Source organism: Octopus bimaculoides, chromosome 2 (assembly GCF_046866305.1).
Source record: "Octopus bimaculoides isolate indiv1 chromosome 2, ASM4686630v1, whole genome shotgun sequence".
Lineage (NCBI taxonomy): Eukaryota > Metazoa > Mollusca > Cephalopoda > Octopoda > Octopodidae > Octopus > Octopus bimaculoides.
In genome coordinates this window covers 94853138-94877582 of record NC_142929.1, presented here as the reverse complement: position 1 = coordinate 94877582, position 24445 = coordinate 94853138, and the positions used below count along the sequence as shown (strand labels likewise).

At 35.9% G+C, this 24445-nt stretch overlaps 1 protein-coding gene across 15 annotated transcripts in view; it reads right to left on the bottom strand.

Moving 5' to 3' along the window:
• Nucleotides 1-636: 636 nt before the first annotated feature.
• Nucleotides 637-24445, bottom strand: part of LOC106870648 (protein NDNF) — a 203547-nt gene continuing 179738 nt past the window's right edge. For 12 of the 15 annotated variants that reach the window (XM_052978471.2, XM_052978470.2, XM_014916792.3 and 9 more), the window contains 4 exons: nucleotides 15096-15139; nucleotides 10519-10734; nucleotides 4574-4680; nucleotides 637-2990 (listed from right to left, as the gene is read on the bottom strand). In XM_052978471.2, coding sequence (XP_052834431.2) covers nucleotides 1669-2990; nucleotides 4574-4680; nucleotides 10519-10734; nucleotides 15096-15139 — 1689 coding nt within the window. In that variant the 3' untranslated portion in view covers nucleotides 637-1668. The remainder of the gene's footprint in view (nucleotides 2991-4573; nucleotides 4681-10518; nucleotides 10735-15095; nucleotides 15140-24445) is intronic. The other 3 variants (XM_014916797.3, XM_014916796.3, XM_089347204.1) reach the window with 1 other exon arrangement.

Here is a 24445-nt window from a genome sequence, read left to right as displayed (position 1 = left end):
ATTCTCCCAGTGCATGAATAACATGCAACTAAGTCTCTCAAATCACTGCAAATGCTTCATAGACAATTTCTGACAATTGTTTTTAGTAACATCACATATATAACACAGCAATAACTGTATTGTAAAAATTAAGCTTCTTCAGAGCCAGATACTACATCACCATTACCTGTTTCTGAATTTCACCTTAAATGAATATTAGAATACTGTTCACATATTTAGGAAGGTGTAACTACAACATACGGATGACTACAAGCATTGGCTTCAGACATGCTGTTTATTTGTACATATTCCCTATCACAACTATAACAACTCGCTCCTCTGGACTAGAGAAATGAATAGGCCACCTCACTAGCCTGCTCAATCCATCTGTTTCTCTTCATTTTATCATCTTTACTGTGTTTCACTGAGCAAAATCTCACATTAAATATTTTGTCCAATCATTCCTTCTCAAAGCAGAAAATTGTGAATATACCTTTCCACTTTTGTTTGCCTTGCAGATGTTAAAAGTACAAAAGATAAAACTGAACTTTTGTATTCAAACTGAACTGCATCACAGTCATCAGTCTTGGAAAGGCTTACAAAGGTCATGGCACAATTCTTCTGATCTGACAAATTAATACAAATTAAGACATCTAATATAAGTTATGTACATTTTTATTCATTATTGTTTACTTTTTAAATTTTGATTATCAAAATGTTGCTATTAATTTATCAAAATATTATGTAAATTTACATCATATGGAAGTTGCAATGTGGGACAGGTGTTCCAAGCGAGATCCAGACACTGAACATCAATTTGACCAGCCAAATATGTTAGAAGTGTTGTTCTTGCCTCCCCTGAATTGCACCAGCAGGGTCTAAGAGAAGATTCTGATAATGGGACAAAGCAAGAGCTCATTGGCAACAAGTGAAGCTTGTACTGTAAAAGTACTTGTAATTGATAGCTAGACAGATGAGAACTGATCACTCAACAAAAGCGCAAATATTAAAATTAGCAATGATATTCATCAGAATGCTATTCATGAAAGATTGATTAAGTATTTGATTTGCTGGATCAGTTTTAAGCTTTATATTTTGAGGCTCAAATGAAGAAATATTGAGGTATTAAGAATAAATGAATCGTAATTACTGACATGGCTTGCATAATATTTGGTCCAATTTTGACTACTGCTCAGCAACAGTATTATAGTTTATAGCTACATAAGAGGTAACATTAGCTGTCAATACGATTTCAAGAATAGAACCTATAGAAAGAAATTATAATTTGATTGCATCATTTCACAATAATAATAATAATAATAATAATAATAATAATAATAATAATAATAATAAATAATAATGATAATAATAATAACAATAATACTCATTTGTAAGTTGGTGGGTTTTCTTTAACGATAAAAATAAAATAAAAAGTAAAATGTCTGGAAAAAGGTTATAGAGACCCTAATTCAGTCACCACCCGTTTATCAATAAGTGAGTGAAAAAAAAATTTAATATATGTACACAGATGCTAATACAATCCCACATTCAGATCAACATAATACAAAACCACATTTTTCCCTGCCTTTCTCTCCCTTTCATTCGCTCCAATTTACCCGAGCAAACATGAACATGTATCATAATTTTGTATGTCTGCATATGTACATGGCAATATTTATAATTCTTAGGTTAGCAATACGATTTGGTTGTCACAAACACAGATTGATAAGCAAACATTTCTCGTTCCCGAAGACCTACATAGACAGAAACCATATAACTTGTCCCTGGAGTTAATTTGTCAATAGTTTCTGTGAACACTTTTTGTTTATTTGCTACTTTACAAAACAATTTTGCAAATTTTTTTCTTGATGCAACTGCAACGCACTGTGGTTGTACCTTTCTATTGGCTCTGATTTCGGGAATTATTTTAGGAATTTTACTTTTGTATACACAATAGCGTTGATTCTTTTCTGTAGCATTCCAAGAAATTGTCACTTGGTTGCAGAGGGTAGAGTTGCTTAAAACTGTTACTTTTGCATTGTGTGGAAGTCTAGGAACATCAATATGTGAAGAACTGTCTTGCAATAATAATGTAAGGGATTGCTGCAGTCCATGATTTTTTTTGTCTCGAGATACACGAATCTGGTAATTTCCAGCTTCAAGATCTTTCAAGACAAGTTTTCTAAAAAATGTTATGCTACTGCGTACAACTTTTGTTTTTTGCTTACTTTTAGTAACACGTATTTTAATGACATCACCACAGGCTTGCAAAAATAGATTCAAAGCCTTAACATTTCGTGAAAGACTAAAATATAATTTTGGTATTTTTCTCCGTTTGATTACTAGTGTTTGCACTTTATTTTCTTTCACTACAAAACGTTTTTTCTTGTTTCGTTTAAGCTTAACTTGTACACCAGCATAACTGATTGACATATTAGAAGTGGAGTTAATAGCAAACACATTGATAAAGTACTTTCGACCTGGTTTGCCTTTTTTAAACGTATAAGAAAGTTTACTTCCAACGCAATCGTAAAAAATATGCCCTTTTGGAGCTGAACGAATAGGCTTTGCTGATTTTCTTAAAAGCCTTTTTTTCTTTTCTTCTTTAAATCCAAACCCAGTGTGAGGTGGAAGAGTGGGTTTTGCATCACCATGGAAATGTGCTAAAACTCCACAGTTGGTATAAAATTGTCTTTTCCGACTAAAAGATACACAGTACTTGATTTTATTGGTAGATGATGAACTTGGTTTCCATGCGACACTGACATCTTTTGCTGTTTTCATGGTTGTGTTGAGATGGTTATCTGCTGGTGGCAAGGGGAAAATGTTGTCAATATCAGGAGTAGTTGTGACATAGACTCTTGCATAAGTTTCAGAAGTTATTGCTTCTAATTCAACTATATAAAGACCCTTGCGTCCTTCCTTCTCTTGGTAGGTATTGCTAGCATCTCCCGAAAAGTTTTGAAGAGCAAGAGACTGTGATATTGGTGTGCCTGCAGATTCAAACTGTGCTGCAATTGGCAGGGTAAAAAGAACAGAAAAAAAAATTACTTTGATTATCAGCATACACAAAAAATTCTTCGACAAATACAAAATTATTCAATTTCATTAATCATAATCATAAGTTTTACAAATAGTAATAATAATAATAATAATAATAATAATTATTATTATTATTATTATTAAAGGATATACAAATAGAAGTTAGAGAAATAAATAGAATCCCCAATAGCAGGGCAGTCCTCTTAGGGTAATGCAGGGTGAACCTCATCAAAAGACACATATTACTCTGCCATTCCCAAGGCATGGGAAGTGCCATCTTCCAGTTTGTTTTCTTCTACTTAGAAAGGCATACTCAGAGTAGATCCATTCAGTCTCACCAGTCTTGCCACTCTTATCTATTTTTTGATAAACACATTAAAAGGCAGTACTTCCCTCTCTACCCTCACCTTCCTTTTCAGATGATATTTGAAGAAATTGATGAGTGTTTAATCAGGTAGGAAAGTGTCTGCTTTCAAACCTTTCAGATGGATTCACCACACAACCTCTTTTGCCACAGTCACTAAGCAGAGAAAAATCTGCCTTTCTTTTCTGCCAAAGCAAGGCGGTGCTTGGGTCTTCACTACATACTCAGTGGACAGCTGGATTTGTCTTACATAAGACAGCAACTGCTCAACACAAACCCACATGTCTCTAATGCACGGACACGGAATAATTGCATGCATCTCAGGCAGGTTTGGCTGTTGGCACTTCCATGCCTGAAGAGCTTGTCTCAAACAGACAATGCCCCCAGTAGAGTGGTTGGCATTAGGAAGGGTATCCAGTCATAAAAACCATGCCAAAGCAGACACTGGAGTGTCTTGCAGTCCTTGGATACATTGGATCCTGCCAAGTCAAGTCATCTAACCCATGTTAGTATGGAACATGAGTGTTATATGATGATGATCTGTCTTTTAAATTACTTAAATTATAATTTGTTGTTATTTTACTTCATGTCTGTCTGTGATAGGAAATGTTCAAACCATGATCATGTCCATGTTTTCAGACACAATGTACCTTGAACTACATTATCAATGTACTTTTCCTTTTCAAAGATGGTATGGATTGATTTCTTGTAGGTGGTGAGATTACACAAAGGTTTTCATATTAGCTTTTTTTTCCTTTTGTTTTTCCAGTGGTGGGAATATTAAGAGCATAGAATAAGAAATAATTACATTCCTTAAGACTTATATTTTGAATTTTTCAATTAAATTTATCAGAAAGTGTAGCTTGCATGTTGGAAAGAATGTAATAATCTAGCAGAAAGCATTACCATGCACACACCCTCTCCCACACATGCACACAAATTCATGGGTTTTAATGTTAAATTAATGTAAACCCTTTAGCATTCAGATTATTCTGTAAAATGTAATGCTTATTTATTCATATTGTTTTCAATTAAACATGCATTATCTTGTAGCTTTGAGAGTTTGATGATGTGATTATTTATTTTTAGAATGACAAGTAGAATATTTTGGACGGATATGGTTGCTTTGAATGCTAAGCAACAAGGTCAGTTATGTTTTTCTATATATAATATCAAATAAAAACTTACAATTAGAATGTAATCTTTTAAATATAACCCTCCAGTTTATGTCTGATGCACACGGTGTTACAGTTATGGATAATCTTGAATCAGCTGTTTCTTTCAAGAATGCAAATCTGCAATGTAACAAAACAAAAAATAATGTAAAAACAACGGATCTTTTTGGTTTGACAGACAACACTTGTTTTCTTAACGAAACACTTTCAAACTTGGGATACTGGTAGAATGTGTCATATAAAACATCTTTTTCTCTTAGCCTTCTTAACAAAAATTAGTTCTAACACCGTTAGAATATGTTGTTTACATTCTACAGCAGTAATTGTTTTCACCTCAATAGACGTAAGTGATTGGTTGAAATTACCGAAATACGACAATTTTTTACATGAAATAACTTCGAATATAAAAATTTTTATTTGTTCTATAACACAAAATATACAAGTATATGAAGTTTGAAAGTGTTTCGGTACCAAAAACACTACATAAAACATAAATGAAAAATGTTGCCCGTCAAACCAAAAAGATCCAAAACAACAATTTACTTTTAAAATGTGATACTTAGAAACTATTGCACACTTGTTTGTAAAGAATGGTAGAATTTTCAGAAAGAGTAGTGTTCAGGAAAGGATTCTTTTTTGCATAATTAATTAAAGTACCTTACAAAAAGATGGTAGTGTGATATAATAAATGTATTGGGTATTTAGTTTCTTAACCTTGATGTTCAAATCTTTCATTTTTATGTTTTATCCATTTGGAGTTTATAAGACAAATATTCATATCAAATCAATTGATAACTCCTCTTCCCAGTATATTTAAGACTCTTTGTCAATGTAAAGAAATCACCTCAAAGCTAATGGAATCATTAATAACCTTTTCCTACACTTTGAATTCTATCTTCTCCTTACTAGCCAACAGTAAAGCCCAATCTACTGGGCTTTCTAAAATACTCAGTCTACTGAACATTTACAAGATATCTGGTGAAAGTAGAGCTGTTGTCCATAGTTGCTGTGGCTATTACCAAAATCTGTTGGCATACATGAATGGATTGGATAAAGGTAAAAGTCTAATTTGTTCAGACTGTCAACTGCACAATATATGGGTGAATACATAGTATAACCTGGATGATAGATCTGTGGCTTCCAGCCTGTATATTATAGGACTGCACAGGATCAGAATTGACTTGAGGCTACACCACCACCGCCGCCGCCGCCACCTCCACCACCACCACCGCCGCCGCCGCCGCCACCTCCACCACCACCACCACAACAACAACAACATCATGAACGAAAAACATAGGAAAACAGAAAAATCTGTTGAATTGGAAGTTGACACTCTCTAAAGCAACCATCAGAATATGTGTGAATGCTTGCATCTGTGTGTGTGTGTTCAAAGGCTTTTATGTACCTGTATCTTCATCTGTGTGTGTGAGTGTGTTTCTTTTATTTAAAATCTGTCTGTAAAATTTTAGAAGGAAAAAAATGCTTCTGTGATACAAACTTTGTCTTTCATTTGCAGTATGATATTAAATGATATCAAAAACCAGAAAAAAAAAACTAAAGTAAAAGAAAAATAATAAAAGAATAAAATACTGAAGAAGATTTAATTTCTCTACATGTAATTGAAAAAAAAAAGAATAAAGTGTGTGAGAAAATATTTGCCATTTACTAGAATATATTTTCTCAGCTAACAAATCCTACTTCAGGAATTCAGGACACTTAATTCAGTTTATATTACTAACCTGTTCTTATAGCTAGCTACCTCCTGTTCTCAATTTTCAAAGGATTTGAAAGCATAACAAAAGATAAATGAACATCTATTTCATCACTTACTTTGAACTGTTTCAAGCTGACCTGGCTTGGCTCTCTAAAATGTAATTTGAAAAATATCTCCTTTAAGGAAACCTATTCAAGTGGCTTTAGAACACACCTACTTCATTTTCGTTTTCCTGATTTTGTCTGGTTAGAGAGGAAGAAATTTAATGCTAAGCTCAGATGTTTATATGTCTGAACTCCATACCATTAAGCTTTACGGTGAGCTTTTTGTAGCAGACTAACCCATGCACAAATACATACATGAAAAACCATGGAAATGATAAATAATTAAATAGATAAATACATGTTTAATTTCAATAGCAAATTTTAAAAATAACAAAAAAAATAACAAAGAGCAGGGAAAATCTTGTAACCAACAGTGAGAATATGACAAATGAACAATCAAAACTATTTGCTGTAGGTACATCCTCTTCTTTCAATTATAATTTTATGTTAACTAAAACTGCAATATTCATTTAGTATTTCAATTAATTACTAGAATACATTTTGTTTTCCATTAGAATAGTAATTACTTCAGTTGCTATCAACAATAATGCAAAAGACAAATATTTTATTATTATGTAGCCCAGTGATATAGAATGATATGCTTCAGCTCTGAGTTCACTTTCTAATAGTTTGAGTCTGCATTTGAAAACTATTCAACATACTCAACATTAAGTATTAAGCATAGATATGTAAAATATAAGTTCCAGATATGTAAAATATAATACTGACGTTGAGAAAATCAATTAAAGTACACCCAACATTCTATGATGAGACCAGTGCCATATCATGGATAATAAACTCCTACCTAAATAATTCTGTAATCCAGTTTAATTTCTTAATAATGCCTTTGAGAAAAGCATGAATGTTACAATTCCCATTCTTCTATTCTGAATTATATGTTGAAGGATACCTCTGATCAGGTAAGATATAATAGTGAATGGGAGAATTAAATATTTATCATCATCATCACCACCACCACCACCACCACCACCACCACGACCACCACCATCATCATCATCATTGTTGTTGTTTAGCGTCTGCTTTCCATGCTGGCATGGGCTGGATGGTTTGACTAAGGACTGACAAAATGGGAGGCTGCACCAGGCTCCAGTCTGATTTGGTAAGGTTTCTACAGTTGGATGCCCTTCTTAATGCCAACTACTCCGAGAGTGTAGTGGGTGCTTTTTACATGCCACCAGCATGGGAGCTGGTCAGGGGGCACTGGCACTGACCACACTCAAATGGTGCTTTTTATGTGCCACTGGCATGGGTACCAGTCAGGTGGCATTGGTATTGGCCATGCTCAAATGGTGTTTTTTATGTGCTACTAGCATGGGTGTCAGTCAGGCGGCAGCGGCATCGGTCATGACTATGATTTCACTTGCTTCAACAGGTCTTCAGAAGCACGGCATATTGCCCAATGATTGAAGGATGCTTTTAAATGGGCCAGTTATGTGACACTGGCATTGGCCATAGCTACAATCTCACTTGGCTTGCCAGGTCTTCTCGAGCACAGCATATCTCCAAAGGTCTCGGTTGCTTGTCATTGCTTCTGTGAGGCCTAATGCTCGAAGGTTGTCCTTCATCACCTTATCCCATGTCTTCCTGGGTCTATCTCTTCCATAGGCTCCCTCCACTGTTTTTCACAAATGTATTTCTGGTGCTTGTTTTATGAACCCTAGATTAGTGGTTCTCAACTGCAGTCCACATGACCCTTGGGGGTGGGGTCCATATAAAATTTTGCTGTTAAAATTTATGTGCAATAAATTGGCTATATTTCTATAATACATAAAATTTTTAACAATTTTTTAATACAATTCCTAATGATATTTAATTATATAAATATATGACTTTTGAAAATATTGAATGGGTATGAAGGTCCAGTAGAGTAAAATAGGAATGAAAGGGGTCCATAGGTAAAAAATGTTTGAGAGTTACTGCCCTAGATGAAAAGCTAAGTCATATCTAGTTTGATATAAGGTCAAAATGTAAAAGCATAAATCTAAATAATATCAGACATTTAGTACAGTACCTTACTATTTCTGAGAACTACTGAGAATTTGTCATCCTTACTGAAATAAATTTCTCTTAACAACTGACCACAGAATGCTGAAAGATCAAGTCCATTTCAATAGGATACAACATGTATCATCATCATTATCATCATCATCGTTTAACGTCCGCTTTCCATGCTAGCATGGGTTGGACGATTTGACTGAGGACTGGTGAAACCGGATGGCAACACCAGGCTCCAGTCTGATTTGGCAGAGTTTCTACAGCTGGATGCCCTTCCTAACGCCAACCACTCAGAGAGTGTAGTGGGTGCTTTTACGTGTCACCCGCACGAAAACGGCCACGCTCGAAATGGTGTCTTTTATGTGCCACCCGCACAAGCCAGTCCAGGGGCACTGGCAACGATCTCGCTCGAAAATCCTACAGGAGCCAGTCAGGCGGTACTGGCAACGGCCACGCTCAAAATGGTGCATCTCATGTGCCACCCGCACAAGAACCAGTCCAGGGGCACTGGCAACGATCTTACTTGGCTTGCCGGGTCTTCTCACGCACAGCCCATTTCCAAAGGTCTCGGTCCGTAGTCATCGCCTCGGTGAGGCCCAATGTACGAAGGTCTTGCCTCACCACCTCAGCCCAGGTCTTCCTGGGCCTACCTCTTCCACGGGTTCCCTCAACTGTTAGGGTGTGGCACTTTTTCACGCAGCTATCCTCCTCCATTCTCACCACATGTCCATACCAGCGCAATCGTCTCTCTTGCACGCCACAACTGATGCTTCTAATGTTCAGCTTTTCTCTCAAGATACTTACACTCTGACGGGTATTCACATTGACATTACACATCCAACGGAGCATACTGGCTTCATTCCTTGCGAGCTTACGTATGTCCTCAGCAGTTACAGCCCATGTTTCACTGCCATGTAGCATGGTTGTTCGTACGCATGCGTCATACAGTCTGCCTTTTACTCTGAGTGAGAGTCCCTTTGTCGCCAGCAGGGGTAAGAGCTCTCTAAACTTTGCCCAGGCTATTCTTATTCTAGCAGCTACACTTTCAGCGCACCCACCCCCACTACTAACTTGGTCGCCCAGATAGCGGAAGCTATCGACTACCTCTAGTTTTTCACCCTGGAATGAGATAGAAGTTGTTTCCTGTTTGTTTGCAGTCTTTATTGCACCTGTATCTACCAATTAATATAGTATATTTCTGCAAATTTATTACCCTTGTTCAAAACAAATCACTAGGAAACATCACTGATGACATGTCCATCATCATCATTTAACATCCAGTTTTCCATGCTTGCATAGACCAAGTGGAGTTTCTATGGCCAGATACCCTTCCTTTACTCTTAACTCTCACCTATTTCCAAGTAAGGTAATATTTCCCATGGTCAGATATTCTTTTTGCAGAAGACTGGAAACAAACAACATTGCTTTTATGACTGTGATGCTCATTTATAGCTATCATGTGATGTCAAGACAAGGGTATACAAACACACACATGGTAGGCTTCTTTCAGATTCCGTCAACTAAATGAAATCACAAGGCTTTGGTTAGCCTGGTATTACAGTAGAAATTTCTTACTCAAGGTGCTACAAAGTGGGACTGTACCTTAGACTACACGGTTGTGAAGCAAGCACTTCAACAACACAGGTACACCTGTGCTTCATCAATGAAGATGGGATAGCTTGTTGCTAAAATGCTAGTTGTGGACTGCTTGTAGGGAATAGCAACAACAGTGTATCCATTTTTGAAACAGCTGTAAGGAACAATCTGTACAACTTCTTCCTTCTCTTTCAGTTTGGATTTTATCAATGATGACCTATCTTTACTCATTATGTAATATAATGCTATGGACATACCTGATACTTACTCTGGGGATATACCAGCATATACTACAACCATTATGAACATTCCTGAATCAATTTCTTGTAATATAAATTCTTTAAAGCATTCTTTATTCTATGTAAGTTTTATAAATATATAAATATATAAATGTCATAACCTGACCAGACACCAGTTACTTGACCATCTATTCTTTTATTTTATACACACACACACACATGAAGTGAATCATAAATAAATTATGTGTTAAACAAATTTAGGTAATAGACTTGATATTGCAGTACTCACAAATTCTTTGTACTTTTGTAAATATATATATTTTTTACAACTCGTTCTGGAATCATACGAGTGTCATAAAATATTTCTGGTCGATCTTTGCTCAGCCTTTTTCCATCGTTATTTGGAGTTTTGTGAGAATAACCATGTTCAAGAAGAGTCAATAAAGTGAAAAAGCCAACTATTGAGTAAGTGTAATCAATTTTGTTTCGTATTTCCATCATCATCCTAAAATATAAAAAGAAAGAATTTATGAGAGAAAGCTGCTTATTAATTAGTTGCATGTAACTTTTTCTATAAGTGAGCAATTATTAACCCTTTAGCATTTAAACTGGCCACATCTGGCCAAAATATTCTCCCTGTTGTATGTACAAACTAACCAGATCCAGGCTCTGCCACCTACCTTCAAATGTCATTCAAAGAATAAAACAGTCATATGGAATAATGCATGATTAATTCAAAACAATGTATATGAATAAGTATTACATTTGACAGAGTAATCTGAATGTTAAAGGGTTAAAGTCTACACTGTCTAGATAATTCTTAAAGATTCTAATTTTGATATATTTTCTTATCAAAATGTGGTTTTTAAGTTTCTGTTATCATTGAAAATTTCAACTAGAGAAAACTAATTCACTGCAAGATAGTGTTTTTTTAACACTACTAGATTGTTTTTGTCTTTTCTCTCTCTTATACACATCATGATGCTACTTTCTATAGACATATCACTAAAAACATTTCTCCAAACTTTAAGTTTAATCCAGCATCATCCAAATTATGTTGACTTCAATATCCTTTCATACTAATTGGGTGCCTTTAAAGAAATAGAAAGCTGAAGTAAAGAAGTGGTTTTAATTATACCAAATATAAACTTATATATATATAATGACATTGATATTTCTTTGTCTTTTTTAATACTTCAACAGTTAGTGAGCCATTAGTATAACAGAGTATTACAAAGGAGTTTGCCATCACATAGAATCTAGAAAATATATGACAGAATGAATTACTGTTGTTATCTTCTCTACATCTACTAGAAGTATTATGCTTGATACTCTAAACTACAGAAATACTAATCTACTTACGCAATTTACAATTGCAAACCATACCTCACCAAAGTACCTATTTACAGCTAGTTGTAATACTTTACTTACAAGACAAGTGTGATTCATCAGACCTATGATCACAGGTGTTTAGGCCATAACCATCCTGTCTTTTTATACAGCAACAGCTATATTATCCATTGTGTCTTTGCTATATTTAAAATGGATAGGATTTCCATGAACACACAGTAGTTCCCACTTAGTCATGCTTACAGTTGTTTGGGATGACTGAAAATGAAGTTTCTCTGTCAGAAACAATGCAAAACAAGAAAAAGTTTTTCATGAGAAAGGGGAGGAAATCATGACTTATGAATTGTAATAAACCACCACCTTGATCTCTGTAAGCAACCAGCTAGAAGTGAGTGGCTTGGTGTGACTCTTTCATAAGCTTAAGTTAGCTGGGACACTTTTCATTAATTGGTAGGGAAGAAAATACAGAATGATGTGCTAAATGACAGAGTAGCTTTGCAAAGAGTTATCTACAGGGTTGAAATCCTGTCTCATCTGACAGTGAGTCTAGTCTTTGTTATGAAACCTTTTTCACCTATACTCTTTGGCTTGCAGTGGCTCTATGAAGGATAGAATGCTGTTGGAAGCAGTACATTGAGATACTATGTTATTTCCAAATCAAAGATCTGGTCTGAATGCCTCCTAAAGACACTCTACAAGTAGGAGAGGGTGTTACGCCAACCACTTATGTTAGGTCTCTGCCACCCATCATCATCATCAGTGTAAAACAGAATATTCTTTATAATGATACTGTATGTATCCTAGTTTTAGTATAAGTACTCAATATTCCTGTATGTTGTGAGAAGCAGCTAAAAGAGTTGGTGACAGGAAGGGCATCCAATTGTAACCACTGTCTTTGAAAACCTATGCAACCCATGTCAATATGGAAGAGAGAATACAAAATGACAATGATGATGATGATTAATGACTTAAAGCAGGAAGCACAGCACTTACCTAGGACCTTTTTTTTGGTCTCTTAGACCTGTGGGAAGAAGTACACATACATACACACATACACACCATCATCATCATCATCATCATCACTGTCCTTTTATGCTCTCTTTCTATTCTGAAAGGGTTGGACAGACCATTCCTGCTTTTCTAAATGGGCTGAGGGGTGATATCACACTCACAAGTTTCATTTTGATGTGATTTTCCTTGGCTGGATGTCCTTCTAAACATCAACTATTTTACAGAATATACTGGGTGCACTTTTCTTTAATTTGGTGGGAGGGCACCAACACTAGGGAAGTTGTTATGTTTTCAACAAGATCAACCCCCTGGATTTAACAGAGTGTACTGAGTTACTTTATCATGGTATCAGCACCAAAGAAAATAGGGGTGAAAGAATGATGGCTAGAAAGAGATAGAATGATGGATAGAAAGATGAAAAATGGATGTTAATACTAAATGCACAGTGGGTAGTATTGGTAAAGTGTATGAAGTACATCTAGCCCTTAAGGATATGCTTTAAGATGGTGAGAGTGTGAGGAATGACAAGGATGAGAAAGGGAGGAGTGGAGTATTGGAGAGGCTAGTGGACTGATAGAAGAGGTCAGATAGGTCCTGTGACATTCCTAGATACAGAAAGCAGCAGAGCCAGCAACAAAAGTAGATTTTGGAGTATCTTGTTGCAATAGTATCAGTATTCATGCCACCAGCTACAACTGTGGGGATAGCTAAAAGGCTCTCCTTGTCTTCAATCCTAAAAGCCAACAATCAAGAAGTAGTCAGCCAGAATGCCAAGGAATTCCTTCTCAGTAGATTCGTTCTCATTGACTTGCATGAAAAGATGAAATCAAATGAAAACAGGTGATAAACTACTGAGGACAGTGGAAAAGAAAAGAAAATAGGCCCCAGAAAAGTGGGGGAAAAGATCTATGAAGAAAGTGAACAATACATTCCCTAATAATAAATATAAAAATCTTTCATATATTCATTTTACTAGTTTCATTGGATAAATCCTGTTATATACATTCTCCAGCACCTGTGTGTCCATATCAGTATATTTGTTTCATCAGTATTTTCATTACACCAATAACTTTAATTTTTATTATAGTTTTTTCCAACCCATGCCAACTTGAAAATTGGACATTAAATGACGATGATGATGATGATGATTTTTATTCTACTGTCAAAAATTTAGAGAAATGTTAGCTGAAACATTTGATAAAAGGGAGGAGATAGAGATGTACCAGAAGTCCTTATGGGAAAACTCTCTAAGGGATGCAATGAAAATCTGTGATGATATGGTAGTGGAACAGTGAGGTAGAAGAAATCATAAAAGCAAAGAGACAGGCTTGAAACACTGAAAGAATGCTTCCAGTCTTTTCATGCCAGTTTCTACGTAACATGCTTCCTGTACAAGAGGAGAAGCTGAAAGTAAGATATTTGTCAATGTTCCATAGCAAGAGAAGTAGAGGGGTCAGGTGATCGTGTTTGCAAGCTGTGGAGTATTCAGACAGTTAGAGTTAGAAGTGTGTATGGATGGATACTGGCACACATGCACTTAGGGATTTTGAAATGAAAATTTATGGAAGTGAAACTGTGAAAGATTATTAAAGGAGTAGAATGCATGGAAGAAAGAAGGTTTTCCCAATATTAATCCAACAGAGGGAGTAGCTATTAGAATAGAAAGTAGCATGACAGATAAGTAATTAAAGGTATAAAAGCAAAGAAAACTCCTAGTCCATTAAGGAATAACTACTGAGATGCTTGAAATACCATGACCAGTAGTATATGGCATAGTCACTGTGTAGTCACTCTCATTGTAAACTAAGGTATCATACCTAATAACTAGTGTAACAGTATCATAGTTACAAAGGCCTAAGAGAGAATTAATTCCAAAAATATCAAATAGCTAGACAAAGTCATGGAAGTTACAACACTTAATAACAGAAAGAGTTATCAAAAGTGATATGCTGTTCAGTTTTGTGCCAGGTAGAAGTACAACTGTTGCTCTCTTAATAAGGCAACTGTAACAGAAGTATCTAGCTAAAAGTGAATTAATGTATTCAGCATTCATTGACCCAGAGAAAATCTTTCATTGGGTCTCTTGCTCTGTGAACTGAGGAGATGCTAAAATAGCTAGGAGTGGACAAATGACATGTGAGAGCCATGTAAGCTATGTACAGAGTTGCTGTCATTAAGGTGAGAGTTAATAATGAGTAATACACCAAATTCAGTGTGCATATAGGGGTCCACTAGTGCTCAGTTTTTTTGTCCCCTACTGTTCATTATGGTCCTTCAAGCTATGACAGAGGAGTTTAAGATGGGATGTCTGTGGCAACTTCTATATGTTGATGACCTCTTCTAGTAACTGAATTTGTTGTAGAATTAGAAAGGAAATTCAAGGTATGAAAGCAAAGCCTAGAACCGCAAAAGAGCACAAGATAACTTCAAAAATGTTTCTCTTTAATTTCTTTTTTTTTTTTTTTTTGCTTAATAAGCCAGAAAAATTATGTAACAAGCACTCACCTTATTTGATTTAACTCCAAATACAATAAAACAGAAAAAGCCATCTAAAGTTTAAAAAATAAAGCATATAAGGTAATCCATAACTGAAAAGATGTCTTGACAAAATTCAAATATAATAGTAATAGTAATAATAATAATGATAATGATAATGACGGTGATGATAGTTTCAAATTTTGGCCAGAAGTTTTTGAAGAGAACAAGTCGATTATGCTTGCTCCAGTACCAGACTGGTACTATTTATTTTATTGACCCCAAAGGGACGGAAGACAATATTGACCTTGTAAGAATTTGAAATCAAAATGTAAAGACATACAAGATGTCACTAAGCATTTAGCCTGACATGCTAACAGTTCCACCAGTCCACTGCCTTAATAATAGCAATAATAATAATAATGATGATCTTTTCTGCTCTAGGCACAAGGCCTGAAATTTGTGGGGAGGGGAGTAGTTGATTACATTGATTCCAGTGCATAACTGGTACTTATTTCATTGACCTTGAAAGGATGAAAGGCAAAGTTGACCTTGGTGAAATTCGAACTCAGAACATGAAGACAGACGAAATACCACTAAGCATTTTACCTAGCATGCTGACAATTCTGCCAGCTCGCTACGTTTAACAACAACAACAACAACAATGATGGACTCTACTGTCGGAGATGACGTATGAGTATTCAGCTTTTATTGAATGACTTGCACAAATGATCTGTTTATAATGATTAAATGCTTGTGCTTTACATTAGCTCACTCCTTCCATCAAATTGATGTTGCCTGAACACGTGCATGGTGTATCCACACATCAGGTGTTGGAGTGATTGCAGAGCAATATGAAATGAAGTGTTTTGCTCAAGATGACAAGGCACCACCTGGTCAAGGAATTGAAATCATGATCTCACAATTGTGAGCGTAACACCCTAACTACAAGGCTATGTGACCTCATAATAATAATAATAATAATAATAATAATAATACTAACAACAACAGCAACAACAATAATAATAATAATAATCTAAAAGTAGGGCTACAGGATGCCATGATAAAACAATGGTAAGAATAGCTCCTGCATGGTCAGTACTGGAAATAGCTGAAAAGAATGGAAATAGATTGAGAAGTATGAGATTCAAAGCAGAGACCCCAACACTAACCCTAACCCCACCAGAAACCTACAGAGCATATCATGAGGCAGGATGCTATAAAAGACTACAGTATATATGGAAATGGGGAAATAAGAAACAGTTGAGGCAAGAGAGAATATAACCACAGGCATGACGGAGTTAAGACTCACATTACAAGTTATGCCAGCATTATGAAATACCAACATTAAAGAAATGGTACTGACATACACCAGAAAATATTTCAGCAAATGAGAAAACAATCATACTCTTGGATATACATACACAGACAGACCGTGAGATCAAAGCTAATTGACCAGATTTTGTTATCAAAGATAGAAGGAAAAGAAATGTCTTATATTTGAAGTATATTAACAGATGGAAAGATAGATTATTCCATTTAACAAGGATCTGGAAATAGAGATACTTTCCTATTGAGAAAGGAAAAAACCTGAAACCATCTCTTCAATAACATGCATCTTAGAATGAATGAAATTATAATAAATATACATATACATAATTATAATACCAGGACTTATCATTATGTACAATATACAGAAAGATGCACCTCAAGGCACAGTGCTTATTACACAGAATGATTTCAATACAACATAAAAAACGAAATATAAAAATGCAACAGAACACTCTACATATGGCTGTTGAGTAGAGTTTGAAACATGCATTAACAATAAGATTATGATTAATAATAATGATGATAATAATAATAATAATAATAATAATAATAATAATAATAATAATAATAATAATAATAATAATAATAATAATGCCTTGATGCAGTACCAGGCACTGGCTGTCATGGCTTTTGATCTTAACTGAGTGGAAGTGTTATCATGTACATTGCTTTGTCTTGGTATAGAAAGATGGGCTACAGCAAATATTTGACTCAATACCACAAATTTGCTTGCCAGTTGCTCAACCATAACCAGTTGAGCATCCCTTGGTGGTTGACAATATGTGCATCTCTGATCACATGCAGAAGTAGTTGGCAAGCACCATAGTCATGTGTTGAGAGGAATTCTTTGAGGTTTGAATAATTAACCCGTGGAAAAGTGGGGTGCTTTGTTCGTCATCCTTAAACAAACCTTATTCAGAGACCTTTTGAGTGGGATGGACAACTCAAAATGAAGAAAATTCTATCTGGGCCCCCACCTGCAAGGTCATGTGCTGTTTATCTTGATATGAGATCACCATGTTGTGCACATATGATTGTGATGCATGTGCCTGATATTCTCTTATCAAATGGGTAGTCATGATAGGTATATTGGCTTTTGTATATTTGTAGCCCAGTGTCACTTTGATGGCATGCGCTGCTCTTTCACTTATTAATAATAATAATAACAATGATAATAATAATAATAATAATAATAATAATAATAATAATAATAATAATAATAATAATAATAACAACAATGATAATAATAATGATTTCTTTTATTGGGTACAAGGGCCCAAGACATGGAGGACAATATCAAAGGACAAGCTATAGCACAAAAAAAAAAAAATTACAAAAACATGTGGGGTTAATATCAATCAAGGGGAGATACTACCACATTAAAGGATATAACAGAGGATATGTAATAGAAAGTAGAGAAATTAATAATAAATAAATTGATAAGTCCACTTATGGTAATCTGGGGTAAGCCCCACACGAAGGTCCCGGATTACTCTGCTATCTCCAAAGCATGAGAAAGTGCTCTCTTCCAGTCTCTTTCCTCCTGCTTAGAAAAACATATTCAGAGTAGATCCATTCCGTCTCACCAGTCTTGCCACTGTCGACCACTTTTAGATAAACTCACTCGAAGGCAGCACCTCCCTCTCTGCCCTCACCTTCCTCTTTAAATTATATCTGAAGAAATTGATGAGGGCTTGACCAGATAGGAATGTGCCTGTCTTCAAACATTTCAGACAGGTCCACCTCACAACCTCTTTTGCCACAGCCACTAAGCAGAGAAAAATTTGCCTTTCATCTCTGCTAAGGGAAGATGGTGCATTGATCCTCACTATACACTTGGCAGACAGCTGAATTCATCTTACACATGACAACAGCTGCTCCATACAATCCCACAACTCTCTAATGCATGGACACTGAATTATTGCATGTAAGATGGTTTCATCCTCCTGCAAGCACCTTGTGCAGGTTCAGCTGTTGGCACTTCCATGCCTGAAGAGCCTGTCTTGAATGAGCAATGCCCCTCTGTAGCACTACCAAGCCAAAGACTTTTGAAACTTGCCCTTAATCTTCGATCTGAGGGTCCTCTGGAAGAGGCTACTCAGACTGTTCTTGTTGATGCCTAGATTCAATCCTAGGCCATCATCACTCATACCCTCAACTAGGTCCCTACAGAAATCTTGGTTGTTTTCCCGCTAATGGTTTTGGGTAGCTGGTACAAAGCAGTGAGTGTCTGACAACATTCTAGATGCCAAACGCCCAACATTGGTCTATGTTTGACCCATGACTGCAGCTCTGTCAATGAGATGAGCAGCAGAAAGACGTGTCGGATGAAAGACGCCCACACCAGTTCACCCTTATTTTTGTTGTCGTCATCCACATCATTGCAGTAATTTAGATGTAGGTGCGACATCTTCAAAGCGTGGTGCCACATCATTAAGGATGGCATCCCAAGACCACCACAGTGTGAGTGTTGACAACAAATGGTTTTCCTGACCAGCGGAAATTGACCTTCCATAAGAATTGGAAAAGCAAGTGCTCCAATCTGGTCGGAGTTTTCTTAGGACAAGATATGATGGCTAGGTGGTAGTACACTACCAAGGCGACTTATAAATTTGCTACTTCTGCCCAGCTTTTCAGAGACGGCCTCCTTTCTGGTGTTAGACAGTTGGTTCAGAGTGAGTGCCAGCAGTTGACACGAGTGGTTTATGTGAATAGTTGATATGGCAGCCTGTGCCTGGAGTCGACATGAAGCAGTCAATGTGTGAGTTGGTGCCAGGCAGTTTGTGTGGAACAGTTCACACAATAGTTGGTGTCAAGTGTCAATGTGAACAATCTATTGCTGGGAGTTGATGTGAGGTAGTTGATGTGGTAGTTGGTGCCAGGCGATTCTGTGAGGCAGTCAGTATGAGGTGGTCAATGTGAGGCAGTTGATGTGAGTAGCTTATGTGATGTGGTGTCTTTGCTGTAAGGTTGGTGATTTAAACTGGTAAAGGAACCCACAGTATCAGTTAGTGATATAGAAGTTGGCTACTGAGTCCAGTCAAAAAAAGATAGAAAATAAATAATTTGACTGGTGAATAAAAGAAGAGCTCACCAAAAGAAGTCTATTCTACACATTTTAGAGGTAAATGACAGAACTCACTAAAATATATTCCATACATCTTTATTTGTCTCTTAACTGAAGTTCTTTTATTTTGCTTATACTCAACGATTTTGTTTGCTATTGTCAACTCTTCTATAACTACTATTTCTTCCTCTCTAAGCAAGTTGGCTTGCTGGCCTGGCCTGTGGTTTTTCCTTGCTTCTGACTAGATTGTTGGAGCCTTGTTGATGGTATCAGAAGGCTGTAGTGCACATTGTTATTATTATTATTATTATTATTATTATTTATTATTATTAAGGCAGTGAGCTGGCAAAATTGTTAGCATGTTGGGCAAAATGCTTAGCGGCATTTTGTCCATCTTTATGTTCTGAGTTCCAATTCCACTGAGGTTGACTATGCCTTTCATCCTTTCAGGGTCGATAAATACCAGTTGAGTACAGGGGTCGATGTAATCAACTAACCCGCTTCACTCAAAATTGTTGGCCTTGTGACAAAATTTGAAATCATTTTTATTATTATCTCTTTATCACAGGTTTTGTTGGAGCTCCTGGAGTCTTGCATTCATAGTGGTCTTACTACCTGCAGCCTATGGTACCATGCTGTTCTTTCTTTTCAACTATCTAATATTTTCCTGATTATTCTGGCTGTGCCAAGGAGACAAACCTTTTGTAACAGTTCTACTGAGCACTCTATTCCAATTTTCTTTATTGTTGTCGGAATCCCCTTCTGCTGGATTCACTCCTGATCCAATTACCATTCAGTTTGCCTCCTTATCTCACCATCTTCTCTGCTTCTGGCTTTGTGTACAAACAATCTCTGAATTATGACCGGGCCTGCTACAGGGCACCTGCTGTGTGAAAGGCTTTCACCTTTCACCTTTCATTAACACCATTGTTTAGTATTAGACATTTTCACTCAACTTTGAGGTATGTGTTTTAAGGTTAGCCACCAACAGGTATTTTTATTGAGACACCATCTCAAGTAAGATTGTCAACCAAGACTGCAGAGCTCTTACTACTCATAAGTTATTCTATTATTATTATAAGTATTCTATTATTATTATTATTATTGTTATCATTATTTCTTTCTACTATAGGCACAAGGCCTGAAATTTGCGGAAGGGGGCTAGTCAATTATAGCAACCCCAGAACTTGATTGGTACTTATTTTATTGATTCTGAAAGGATGAAAGCAAAGACAAACTCAGTGAAATTGAGACTCAGAATGTAAAGAATCAGAAGAAATACTGCTAAGCATTTTGTCTGTCATGGTAATGATTCTGTTAGTTTGTTGCCTTAATAATAATAATAATAATAATTATTATTATTATTATTATTATTATTATTATCATCCTTTCTACTAAAGGCACAAAATTTGAAATTTTTGGGGAGGGGACTAGTCGAATTCATCAACTCCAGTGTTTCACTGGTACTTAATTTATCGACCCTGAAAAGATGAAAGGCAAAGCTGACTCCGGCAGAATTTGAACTCAGAATGTAAAGATGGTTGAAATGTTGCTAAGCATTTTACCCAGCAAACTAATGATTCTCCCAGCTCAAATGCCCTGATTCTGTACCAGGTACTAGCTCTCATGGCTTCTGATCTTAACCGATTGGAAGTGTAATCTTGTACATGTTTTGTCTTGGTATAAAAGATGGGCTACAACAAATATTCTGATCAATACCACAGATTTGCTTGTTATTTGTTTGACCTTAACCAGTTGAGCATGTCCCTTGGAGGCTGATGATATGTGCATCTCTCATCACAAGCAGAAGTAGTGGGGGAGCATCATAGCCATGTGTTGAGAGGAATTCTTTGGGGTTTTAATAATTAACCTCTGGAAAAGTGGGGTGTTTTGTTCATCATCCTTAAATAACCCTTATTCAAGGACCTTTTGAGCAAGATGTGTTACTTGACCTGAAGAAAATTCTAACTGGGTCTCACCTGCAAGGTCATGCACTGTTTATCTTGATATGAGATCACCATGTCATGTGCATGATTGTGACATGTGTCACATGTACCATTATCAGACAGGTAGTCCTGATGGGTATACCGGGCTTCATATATTTTACCCCAGTGTCACTTTGATGGTATGCACTGCTCTCTCACTCAATAATAATAATAACAATAATGATAATGATAATAATCTAGCAGTTTGAGGAGAAGGCTTAGACAACACCCACAACTCCAGTACTAACACCTACAACTCCTCAGAAGGATGAGAAGCAAATGTGAAATTAGGCAAAATTTGAACTGAGAACATAAAGAACTAGAAGAAATACTACAAGTTGTTTTTCCACCACTCTAACAATTCTGACCGATAATAATTAAAAATACAAATCTGCTCTATGAAGCTGGCAGGGAGAAGTAGCTTTCATTAATATACTCCTGACCCAATAGATTGGATTCAAGGCTAATATATCACAGGTAACTTTTCCAAAGGTGTTGGTACTTTTCCCTGACAGCTTGTTATTAAGAAGCATAAAGAGTATCATGTGCAAGCCATGGACACAAGGTAATATTGGTTACAGGATATAAACTGTCAACTCATTGATGAGCAAGTGATGAACATCTATCAACTGTACTTTGAAGAAATGGCAGAGTGGTTACAGGCTAGGGTAAAAATGCCTTGTGATATTTCTCTTGATTCTATGTGCCCTGTGTTCCAATCCTGTCAACTTTGCTTTCATTCTTGAGGGTTGATGAAATAAAATATCTGGCACTGGATTGGCCGGATTGTTAGAGCGTTGTTCCCGGATAGTAAGCTTAATCCATTACTAGAACCACTTAATTCTTGGGTGCCTTCAGTAATTCTGTTGTAAGCATTCTAATTAGGTCTTTGGTTTGAGAAGTTCTCTTCTCATCAGTTTCAGAGATATGGAAAAAAATGAAGGGTCATGGAAAGCATACTGCCCCTTCTCTCTGGCTAAATAAAAAAAGTAAATAAATAAATAGAATAAAATAAATACATATAAAGTTGGATGACAGGATCAGTGGTGCATCAGGTTAAATATCTTGTGGTATTTGGTTGTTATATCCATTTATATTCTAAGTTCAAATCTTGCCCAGATTCAATTTGTCTTTCATCCTTCTGGGGTTGATAAAATAAGTACTGATCTATTTAATAACACCAGGAGAGATGCCATCAAGTATTCTCTATTAGATGGCACCTCAGCATGGCAAGAATCTATTGACTGAAACCAGTAATAGAATAAAAAACCTGGACATTTACTGGAATTTTGTGTTTTATAACTGCCCATTCAACAGAAATACATCTAAAGAGGCAAGTGATGTATGTACTAGAGAAAACCCAACTCCATTTAAGTTGTTCTCTTGAAAGGATTTGAAGTCAATATGCAAACAGTACTCTTCCTAGATATGACAATAAGATGTACTGATACAGTATCTATTTATATGTTTGTGGATTAGCCAGGAAAGCTAAGTATGTTAACAGACATAAAATGCTAGAGAAGGAAAGTGAACCACCAACCCTTTGGTATATACATGACAAATACCTAATAAAGTTGCCAGTTGTGTCCTTAACATATTCATTGTTTGCTTCCAATTGAACTTGTTTTTATTTTTACTTTACAAAGCACAAAACTATTTTAATATGGTACCAGTAAAGGACCTTCAGAATGTTATAAATATTTTCTTTGTTAACACAGATGACAGTTTCATTTCTGAATATAACATAGACCTATTTTTTATTTTTTAATCCTACATTCATTGTTATATATCTTACAATACTTTTTTCTATTACTTCCATATGTCTTCTTGCTGTTTCATAGTGTTTTCTACTTATTTTAATGTAGATTATTTTCAAAGAAGATATTTTACTGTTTTATATTTGAAGTTTGAGCAGCAGCTACTTTTGCGAAACACTCAAAGAAATTATGTGATTAGAATTCCTAAGACCATTTTACTATCATGTTGTTCTGTTCTTATTTTTATTGCAAAACAAAACAAATCAACTACAATTACTAACCACAACAAAAACTTGAGTGAATATTTCAGCTGACAAATACTAAATATAAAGCCATACATATTTTTAGCATATCTATGGAAATATGGATCAAACACATTAGTATTCTAGTATATAAACTGACATAAAAGAAATCTGTATGTAGTGAGAATTTGTTACATATATGGTACATGCCATTAAGTCAGGGATACCCCTGGTTATACTGCAGAAAAAGTAGAAGTTTTAAAACTGCAATCTCCCCATACACCTTTCCAGGCTCTACACACCCTAACTCTCTGTTTCCATTTCTATTCATCTTCTTGTACCTTCAAGGTCAATCCTGACACTGTTTTATCTCTCTTTTCAGCTCCACCCTGGTTACTGACACTCACCTTTCTATTATGTGAGTTACCATGTAAGCTCCTCTACAACAAGAAATTTGCTTAGTTCTGACACTCTTCTTTCATACTAAAACCTCTCATCTCCTGCATAGAGCTGCCTTCCTCTCAACTATAGCCTTACTCAGTTGAAGAGGATCTTATGCTTATAAGCTGCTTGGTGATTTCATTAGTGCTGATGCCATGAAAAAGCACCTAGTACATTCTGAAAAATGGTTGGAATGAGGAAGGGCATTCAGTGATAGAAAACATGCCAAAGCAGATATTAGAGCAAGATGCAGTCCTTGGACCCACTGGATCCTATTAAACCCTTCAATGCATGCTGGCATGGAAAACAGACATTAAAAGATAATGACTTAGAAGCATTTCTCTTGTCACCTCTTTTAGCCCAAGGAAAGATTTTAGTTCAGTACTGAAAGATAAAACTTTTACCTATGATATAGTATTAACAACTGTCAGCAGAGGGGACCTGCATCTATCTTTATATGTGTTCATTATACACATAGGCAAGGTGAGAGAGGAATGAAAGAGAAAGTCATGTCGTAAGAAAAGCTTAAGATATGACTCAGAACTGCTTACAGAAT